The 10069-nt window shown below is 41.2% G+C and overlaps 1 protein-coding gene across 2 annotated transcripts in view; it reads right to left on the reverse strand.

Annotated features, from left to right (window-relative positions):
- Positions 1-642: 642 nt before the first annotated feature.
- LOC118419080 (FTS and Hook-interacting protein-like) overlaps positions 643-10069 on the reverse strand; it is a 17162-nt gene continuing 7735 nt past the window's right edge. The window contains exons 3-10 of one of the 2 annotated variants that reach the window (XM_035825361.1): positions 7824-7910; positions 6754-6921; positions 5063-5142; positions 3682-4592; positions 2866-3093; positions 2300-2478; positions 1398-1629; positions 643-749 (exon numbers count right to left, since the gene is read on the reverse strand). In XM_035825361.1, coding sequence (XP_035681254.1) covers positions 658-749; positions 1398-1629; positions 2300-2478; positions 2866-3093; positions 3682-4592; positions 5063-5142; positions 6754-6921; positions 7824-7910 — 1977 coding nt within the window. In that variant the 3' untranslated portion in view covers positions 643-657. Of the gene's footprint in view, positions 750-1397; positions 1630-2299; positions 2479-2865; positions 4593-5062; positions 5143-6753; positions 6922-7823; positions 7911-10069 lie in introns of both variants that reach the window. The other variant, XM_035825360.1, reaches the window with a different exon arrangement.

Raw genomic sequence — 10069 nt, forward strand, 5'->3', positions numbered from 1 at the left:
GCTTTTTTACCATTTCTCTGTGCAGTGACCTCAAATAAAGTACGCACCCCAACTTTGGCAACAACTTGTAGCACCTTTTCAACTTTGAAAAGTTAAAAAAGTGCGTACTTTATTCGAGAATATACGGTAACTGTCAACAATGTTGCATATGTACCATACCATGGCCATAGGCCAATGTCAAAATGTAGACTTGCGAAATAAAAACATAAAAATGCAAATATTTTATGGGCATGCAGATACCCTGATATTAGTTGGATGGCCAATCGTGACGGACAGTTAGGATAATTATTATGGGTCTATTATCATTCCAGCTTTAGCCTTTCCTATGGTGCCATCTACAAAATGTGAAAAAAAACCTACATGCAAGTAGCAAATGCATCCTGAACATAAGTAAAAAAATTGAAATCTCCAACTCAAAATTGGGAGTTAATTTTTTTTCAATTTTCTGACTTCTGTATGGGTACTATACATGCCTCATTTTTAATCAGCCAGTCAAGTTATTCATAAAAATTTTTCCTCCCAACCTCTACTTGAAGATTATTAAACAATTTCTATACATTCCATACCATGGTACCAAAGGATGCTTACACATGGAATGGCACTAACACAAACATTACCGGTAACACAGACACAGCACATCAAATTACTGAAGTACCCTCAACACTTACAGGGGTCGGTCATACTCCACACATGTTCGTACAGTTCGGACAGACCTTCCCATATGGAATTTGCATCTCCGACTGGAGGAACTTGGGTTAGTTAAGAGAAGACAGACAACATTGATAAGACACGAGAGAGAGAGAAAGACACATCAAGGAAGAGATTGAGGTTAGAAGAGCAAAGACTTTGTTGTTAAGGTATATGATGAAAGAAAGCAGGTCATTATCCCAAGATTAACAACATCTGCTTTTCAAGACTTAAATAGTGGTATACTTAACATATAAACAATCATTAATACACTTTTTGACACTGAAACAAAGGGAGGATCCTAATTTCTAAGGATACACCGTAAAAAATACTATTTAGGAACTGATACAAAATATATGCAGAATAGTTGAATACAATATAGCGTCAAATAGAATACCTTTAGGTGAAGTAGGGAAAATTTTAGCTTCATACAACAACAAGTATTTAAGTACGTTGAGAGATGAGAATAAGAAGCACACATACATGCTTTACAAAGAATAGAAATGGGATTAAGTAAGGGACAAAGAGTGTTGAAAGAAAGATACAAAAGAAGAGAAGAGAAGAAAGAAAAAATTAGTGAAACGTCCTTAGGCTAGTGAAACACCATAAAAACAAATTAGGCTAGTCTGAGGCATTGTCCAAATCTGGTAGACATGAACTTAGAAGAATATTACCACATTTTGTATAGTAAAAGCACAACTGTTCCTTACCAGGAGGAGGGGGTTGTGGTTTGGGAGGCTGGGTGGGTGCTGGGGTGGTCTGTGGGGAGGGCGACTGTCCGACAGCCTGTTTCTTGTCCTTCAGGATCATCTGGTTGCTCTCGGAGTCGTACAGCACCTGTTCTCGGTACGACAGGAAGTTCCGCCCGCGTACAACAAGCCCTTGGAAGTTCTCCACCGACTGGGAGTAGTAGTCAATTTTGTTCTTCACAGAACTGAGGATCTGTAAATAGTACACGAAGAATTTGGACTCAGGGATAAGAAATCCAGGAAGAATGCTCATATTACCATTTTGTATATGGTTCAAAGCAGCGGCTTTATCAAATATGCAGAATATTCATTCATTGATGTGGCCTATTCATTACAAAGTAGAGCTTCAAACAGCAGATTTACTCTGTAGATGTTAGATAAGATAACATATGAATGGTCAATGGACAAGACATTCAGTGCGATATGGCCAGCCACTGCTACAAGCCTGCAAAGCTGGTGAGTTAGGCGTAACAGTAGCACTACTGGATGTATGGCATTCTGATTCAGGTAAAGAGGTACAAATGTAGTCCCATAGCCTTCTAAGGCCGTAGGGGCAAAGAATTTTATCCACTGTGTCTTGGGCACGGTACTGGAAGGCAGAGCCCATCTCTCTCCTCTGACCCCCTTTTACCTCCCCAAAGTCAGGTAAAGTCAGCCAAAGTCAGGTATACATTTTCACCTGGGTGGAGTGAGGACATGATATCTAGCCCGGAAAAGCCAGAATCGGACCCACGATCTCTCAATCTCGTGTTTACTGGCATACAGCTATCTGGCCATTAGATGCTGTGGCTTCATGTATATCACTATATGGCATGTATAATGTACTTCTATCTTTGACCAAACATGTCCAGAGATCCTCCTACCTGCACGAGTGACTTGACGCTAGGCTGGAAGACCAGGTTGGTGTTGAGTAGGAAGGACCTGAGCAGAGGCAGGGGGTAGTAGGACAGCTGGCGCAGGATTCCTGTCAGCAGCAGGTTCACGTACAGAGAGTTGGACATCATGGTCTCCAGCTTGGAGAACAGTGCAGCGATGAAGGGTCCTGAAAACACACAAAGCACAGGAATTCAGTTTCTAACAAATGTTGACGTCATCAAAATGCAGAAACGGTCTTCTGGTCATGTATTACATTCATTTTCATTTCTTCACTTTCTGTCATACCTAACTTGGGTACTGAGGGTAGCCAAACTCAGTAGTGCGACTACTGATTTACAGTGGGGCCCTGGGTCAAGTTAAACTAACACGACAATATTATTGGTGCAGCTACAGCACAGCATTACACCTAATGTTACATAGTCATTTGTACATGCAAAACAAACTAAACATACAATGAATGATAAGGATAACAAATGGATACAAAATCATGGTCCAGTCCATTCCTATATGCTGTCAGTAAATACATGTATACAAAAAAACTACAAAGCAATACCTGTGTTTGGTGAGCCAATACGACTCTTGTCCTCCTGTGCAGCTATGGGGCTGAACGCCAGATGGAGTGGTCTAAAGTTGGTGGGGGACTGTGGAAGCTCTCCGTGTGGAGTCTGGGGCGGGGACATGCCTGGAGAGGGCGTGGTCGCCATGGAGGAGACGGCTTCATCCTCCTCATCATCATCATTTTCATCTTCAGCATCCTTCTTCTCCTTTCCATCTGTCTCGTCTAGTTGATCAAACACTTCATTGTCACCATCATCACAGCAGGACTTACATATATGCACTACTCTATCATTGGTGAGATTGTTATTAGTGTGCAAGGAGCTGAGGCTGGTGTCTAGTTTGGTGTACGAGCGTTTAGTCCTTAGCTCGGGAGGAAGGGCCTTCCCTTCCACATCCCTGTTTAACAAGTTTTCGATAGACATGTCCAGCTCGAGCTCTCCGTCAATGGGTTTGCTTTCCAGGGCGTTAAATAGGGCCTCGAATGAGTCGGATCTGGGGAGAGTGTTAGTTGCTGTGTGGTCAGTATTGCTTGTGTCTCCAGCCATTCCGTGTGACAGCCCACTCTCGTGCGTTTCATGCCGTGTCTCCGCATTCCGGCCACCGTTATTGCCCGCATTTTCGCCACAATGTCCGCCATTCTGTGCAGCGTGAGTTCTAGAGCAGTTTTCACCACTAGCACTACTACCGACACCACCAACACCCACAATGCCACCGCTGCCATGCAGAACCTCATGCAAGGTCCCGGCACCGTTAGCTAAAGCACCTGATTGTCTACAGCTCCCTGAAGTGCCATGGCATGGTAAAGACTGACCTCTGTCTTTCTCTTCTTCTTCTTCCCCGTTCTGTACAATCTTCTGTTCATCTGTACCCAAGTCTTCCGACTTCAACTCTTTCCCTTCCTGTTCTTCCTTTTTTGCCCCTTCATTCATCTCTCCATTCACAGCAACTCTCTCCTTGGCTTTGTCATCAGTCTTTTTGCCATCTACATGAACTTCTACGTCTACAATGCTATGTATGCTGTGCAGGGAGTCAGAACTGGAGGTGGTCGGGCTGATTTTTCTCCTGGTTTTGGAAGGCGAGTGAGCCTCGATCCGCCCACCTTTGAACGTCAGAGACCACTCGTTGTCCGGCTTGGTGTCTGACCCCGACGACAGCCCGCTGTCTGGCGTCTCATCCATCTGTCGTGACTTCACGGGAGCACTCCCTAGTCTCGGCCGCAGCTCGACTCCTTCGCTGGGCGACCTGGGGTGAAAACTGGCACTCCTCCCTCTAGAAGTCCCGTAGACGACCCTTTCTTTCCTATCATAGTTCTTAATCTGCCCCCAGTGCAAGTCCTCAGCCTTCACGCTATCCTCCGGGGGATTGTCGCCATCGTACGGAGCTGACCAACACTTACAAGCCTTCCACGACTGTCCGATACCTACCCGCGCGTCCTGGAGATACTCCATGTAACTTGTCTCAAACCTCCTCAGATCCGCCTTCTCTTTCACCTTCTGTTCTGCAACTTTCTGATCAATGGTGGTCACCGGGGTTGCCTTGTTGCCCTTGATGCCGATGTTTGTCACTATGGCAACGGGCGCGGCCTGCTGGTTGGCGTTGTTGTCGATCCTACAGCAGTCGGGCGTGAGAGAGAGGAACTTCTCTGATGTCTTACCGTACAGGTCAGCTTCTTTTACGGACCTACGCTGGCTCACCATCACGTGGGTGCAGGGTACCAGGTACCTGTACATAGATGGGGAAACAAGACATAATGAAGGATACCCAAAATATAATGCAGTTTACCCAAGGACACATTTATTTTTACGCTAAATCTTCTCTCTATAAATTCATACTTAAGCTTACAAAACAAGAAGACATTCTGAGATCACAGACTTCACCCCATTACCCATACTGCTCTGTGGTCTTTCAAAAAGCAAAAAAAGTAGTGCTATGGTAAGCACGTATGGCAAAACTGAATCGTGAATATTGAGAACTACAGGAACACACGTACACACACACAAAGACAAACGACACAGACAAACAAATAGATAACCTGAAAAAATATTTCCTTTGGGTGATATGCAGGTATTTATTAAAGGTTCTTTCGAAATATCAGATGACCTGCTAGAGTCACAACTCAAGCTAGTAGTTAAATCAAAATCCTTTGATGCACTTGCACAACTCAAAGGATCTATAGAGAATGATTGGCTTACTTGAGGACTAACTCCAACATGACATCTTCACAGTTCAGGCTGACGACAGTGCGGAACAGTGCCAGGGTCACCACAGATATCTGCACAGGAGAGATGGTTTCTTTTAGGTAAACATGTACAGTTTTTTAGCTATGCTGCTGGACTAATTATCATTATTACCTCCATGAAATGTCATGGAATGGAGGTTATATTTTCTGTTATGTGTCTCTGTCTGTGTAGATGATTACTCAAGAACGGCTGGATGGATTGGTTTCATACTTGTTGTGTTGGTGGGGTGTGATGAAAGCTCGAATCGATGAGATCTTGGGAGCCGTATCTGTCGTTATAATCGATGTAATAATATCAGAAATCACCCCTATATTTGAGATATATTGGTACAGGCATCGTGCTGTATGTGTTTGTTAATGGGCTTAGCTGCAAGCAGATAGTGAGGTGACAGCTGTTTGGGGAACCCCCAGTAGTTTTATTTATGTCTGCTTAGGACTGTTTGAAATATTTGTAACAGTTGGCACAGTAGTTACCTCCATGAAATGTCATGGAGGTTATATTTTCTGTTATGTGTCTCTGTCTGTGTACAAGATTACTCAAGAACGGCTGGATGGATTGGTTTCATACTTGTTGTGTTGGTGGGCTGTGATGAAAGCTCGAATCGATGTGATTTTGGGCGCCGTATCTGTCGTTATAATCAATGTAATAATATCAGAAATCCCCCCTATATCTGCGATATATTGGAACAGGCATCGTGCTTTAAGTGTTTGTTAATGGGCTTAGCTCCAAGCAGATAGTGAGGTAATTTGTATGACAGCTGTTTGGGGAACCCCGAGTTTTTTTAATATGATAATTAGTTTTATTTATGTCTGCTTAGGATATCATGGAGATGTGAAGCGTAAGTATAACTGTAAGAAGTTGAGGTACATTTAACGGTAATGCTTAACAGGTATGGATGTCTCACATACTGTACTGCTGATTTGAGTGACATGGTGATTAAAATGCCATTAGGTCCTCTCATCTTAGATGGGTTGGGTGTAAAAGTTTTATGGGCGATACAGATGTTCTGATTTCGTTACGATAAGGGACAGTTGTTTGTTGTCTCTTTCGTAGCCAATGGTACTTGTTTTTTAGCAGACGGGGTTGGCGCCAAGTATTCATCTTACAGTTGATGTAGGGCTATCAGAGGAAAGTGTGCATCTCATTTTTGTACCGTGTGAACAGCTGATGTTATGACATATTGGTGGAAAATCAAATCACCATCTGACTAAAGTTGGCCACATCCCTTCTTCTTTCTGAGTTTCCCAACTTCCTCCCACCACACCGCTCTGAGGCACATAGTCAAACCTCAATAATGTTGACAACCTTAGACAGTTTAAATGCCAAACATCAAGCTTAAGGAACACCACGCTACCATATGCCGTCGACCTCTTAAACGCACATTACACAATTAAGTGTCACATTTCAATAATTACTAATCAGATGGACATCCTCTGTGTCATTAAATAAATACACCACTACTTTCCCATAACATTTATAACCATTACTCTCAAATACAACCGACTATAAACATACATACCATCCACAAAAAAGCAATAAATATTTCATGGAGGTATGAGGTCCCCGAACTCTAGTCTCATATTGCTTTAATGTTAAATTTTCCCAACTTGCATGGATACAGTTGAACAGAGACAGTGCCTTACCCTGGAGTTACTGGTGATCCTACTGATGAGGGCGTCCATGACCAGATGGTCGTCATACGTTGCCGTGGTGATAAAGCGTAGGAAGGCCTTCATCAGCGCCGGTTCCGTGATGGTGCGGAGGAACAGGTCGAAGTACGTGGTGCTCGCGATCACTTCATCCACAGACGTCTGCAAAGTAATGGAAGATACTGTCAGTCAGTGTTCTAGCCAGCCAGAAATTTCTTTTCCATCCCGTGGATTTTTATCTATCTGTCGGGCACGGAACAACAATCCTAGGGAGGTCTGGGAAAATTTTGAAATCACAGCTCTTTGAAACACTATTTCCTGCACTTTAAGGGGATGATTTTGCTGGTAGACTTCAATGTCATCTGTGCTACATTTCTCAAGGTTTATGCAAAATTTCATTTTAAAATCATTACATGCTGATTTTTGTCTGTTACAGAGGATTGAATGGGCAAAGTTTTTGTCTGTCCCCAGATGCAAAATTCCGTAAAAGAATGGACGCTGGCTAGAAGCCTGTCGTCAGTCTGGAAAATGCCTTCCCCCTCAGGTGTCACCAAAAATGGCTTTTCTCCCACCTATCCTGTCTCTACCAAAGGTAATGTACATTTGTACCAGCAATGGTAGTTGTGAAGATTATTGCATAAGATCAAGAGATGAGAAAGTAAAACTACACATTGAGATTTATTGTAAAATCTGATGTTGCAACAAAATGTGGTTCTGCAGTTTTCACTGAAGCTGATAGGGGGCGTGCATAGCACTACCAACAGGTCAAAGAAACTGTTTCTGAAGCAAAAAAGAGAGCAACTGTTAAATCCCATCTAAAAACAAAAAAAAAATGTTGGTTCTTAATTTAACTTTATGACTAGAAAAGAATAGTGCACCTGTATTTAGTTTAAAAACACTGTTATACAAATCAATGTTCTTCCCCGGGAACCACTGAATCACCGAATAAAACTCTGAAATCCTGTTTTTAGATGGGATCACCATTATATTTCACAAAACCTCTTGTCCCAGTTACTTTAAGGAATCTTAACTGTTCCTCTAAGAAAATGACAGAAGTGTCCCACCTTGTGCAGAGCTGGACCCATGACTGGTACCAGGAACCCGTTGTACAGCAGTTCCAGCAGCTGGTTTCTCACCATGGGGTGGGCAACCTGGAGAAAAACATGAAATCAAAGATGTCACACCTCTGTGAAATATATGTACTATTACCTTTTGTGGATTTCTAGCCATCACAGACATTAGTGATCCATCCCTTCCCTTCTTCCCTTGATCCATCCCAACTATCTCCATCCCATTAGAGGTCATTTGTTTAAATACACCACACTACTTTTTTTTAAACATCAATTAGGCCACAACAATTTAATTTCTTGGTTCACGGATTTGCTCGCTCCTATTTTTTGAAAAAAAAATAAAAAATAAAAATTCCCACTCAATAGTAAAATGGCCTTTATATCAAAAGCTCCTTAAAATGTGGGTATTATTATTGTAGTTATATTTTTCATTCATGAAGAATGGGACATACATAAAAACTGACACTACTTTTGTAATTTTCAACGAACAGGTGCTGTTACTGTACAGTAATAGTGGTTTTGTACTTTTTTCAAGCTGAAAACTTTTTATTCTTTATGTTTTGGATTAGCCCTTACCTTTACCCCAACCATTTTACAATTTTTATTTTATTTCGCCCTTTCGCTCCATATTTTTCATGAAAAAATCCGTAAACCAAGAAATTAAATTGGTGTGGCCTTAGACATGTATATTTTACACACAAACCAAACTTCCAGCAAACCCATCAAAAGGACATATATACATATTTAAGTCAGGAGCAAAATTTCTTATAAGTTAGAAAAATGTATTGGGAACAGCCCTGCTAAATAAGGATATTTCTGTAGTCTGATAATGTTGTCTTAGCTCCTATCCATCTTTAGAAGACATACATGTACATGTACTGGTACTAGTATACATAAAGGTGTGACCCAGCTATTATTAGATCCCAAAATGAAACAGACATGCTATTGTTCTCCTATTACAGCAAGCTGTGTGAGTGTGTGGGATGCAAGGTCTACATTTTGTATATCTAGACTTACAATTAGATTTTGGAGTGCATGGCTAACACATTGTGAACATACCAATTGAAATCACTTTTCTGAATGAACCACTCATAATGCATTTTGCAACAGATAGAGAGACATTAGAAACCACTTCAATGGCCTGAAAAGCATTTTGACAAATGGGCTGTTTTTGAGTATCCACCATATGTTGTCATGCCAGCAGTTATCAATAATTCATATGCTTAAAGGTCACAAAGGTGGGAGCACAGATGGCAGGAATACCTGGATATTTTGTAGTGAATACAACTACACAAAGTCACAAACATATACGAAATGAGAAATAGAAAAACTGAAAATTGTGGGTTAAAATGTATTAATCATAATTGTTATATCTAGAACAGTTGGGGCATTTAGGCCTATTGCACTTTGATTTGGACCCCCTATGCTGTGATTTAGGCTCCTGACCTACATACCAAATATCAGCACAATCCATCCAGTTGTTCTGAAGACATACTGACCACAAATACCCCCAGAATGCAAAAATGCAGACAGACACTCACACACACAGACAAAACCAAACAAATTTAACTCCATAAGTCTATTTTTCATTATGCAGGAAATTATATACTGAGCGGGAGATACCCTAGCTATTCAAAGGCTACCCAGGCCTCTGGGAAAACCATGTCAAAGATAACCATCATTTACCATACCTCTAATACCACACACAATGTGTCTTTAATTGTAGCTGACAACTTTACAGATAGCCTTTGACTGGTTTGGGCTGTACCATTCAATGGGAGGTTTTGTAAAAAATTATGCTAGACTCCAAACATTTAAGTTTTACATGTATCTTTGTGGATTGGTTTTAGTTAACATGCATTCACATATTCTTTTACAACGAATAAAAAGAGTAACTTCTTTAAGTCAATCTCACCAGTTACTGTAAATGTCTTAAGGTATCTCGGTTGGCTAAATTGGCATTTTGACCTTCCAAGTTGTTTTCGTATTAATGAATTAAGAACCAATGGAGCCGTAACGAATGTTGCTAGATGGGCATTAAAGAATTCTAAATCTGATTTTTGGGAGCCAAATTGATGACGTCATCATTTTTATTGCCTCTTATATTATTTTTTTCTATGACAAAATACAGCACTTTGGTACATACCACTGTAATGGAACTTCGTTTTTCGTTGCATAATGATGAAAGCTACACACTCACGGTTGCGGAAATTGATATCTACTAAGGATCTGTAGGAAGT

This window comes from Branchiostoma floridae, chromosome 7, assembly GCF_000003815.2.
Source record: "Branchiostoma floridae strain S238N-H82 chromosome 7, Bfl_VNyyK, whole genome shotgun sequence".
NCBI classification, from domain to species: domain Eukaryota; kingdom Metazoa; phylum Chordata; class Leptocardii; order Amphioxiformes; family Branchiostomatidae; genus Branchiostoma; species Branchiostoma floridae.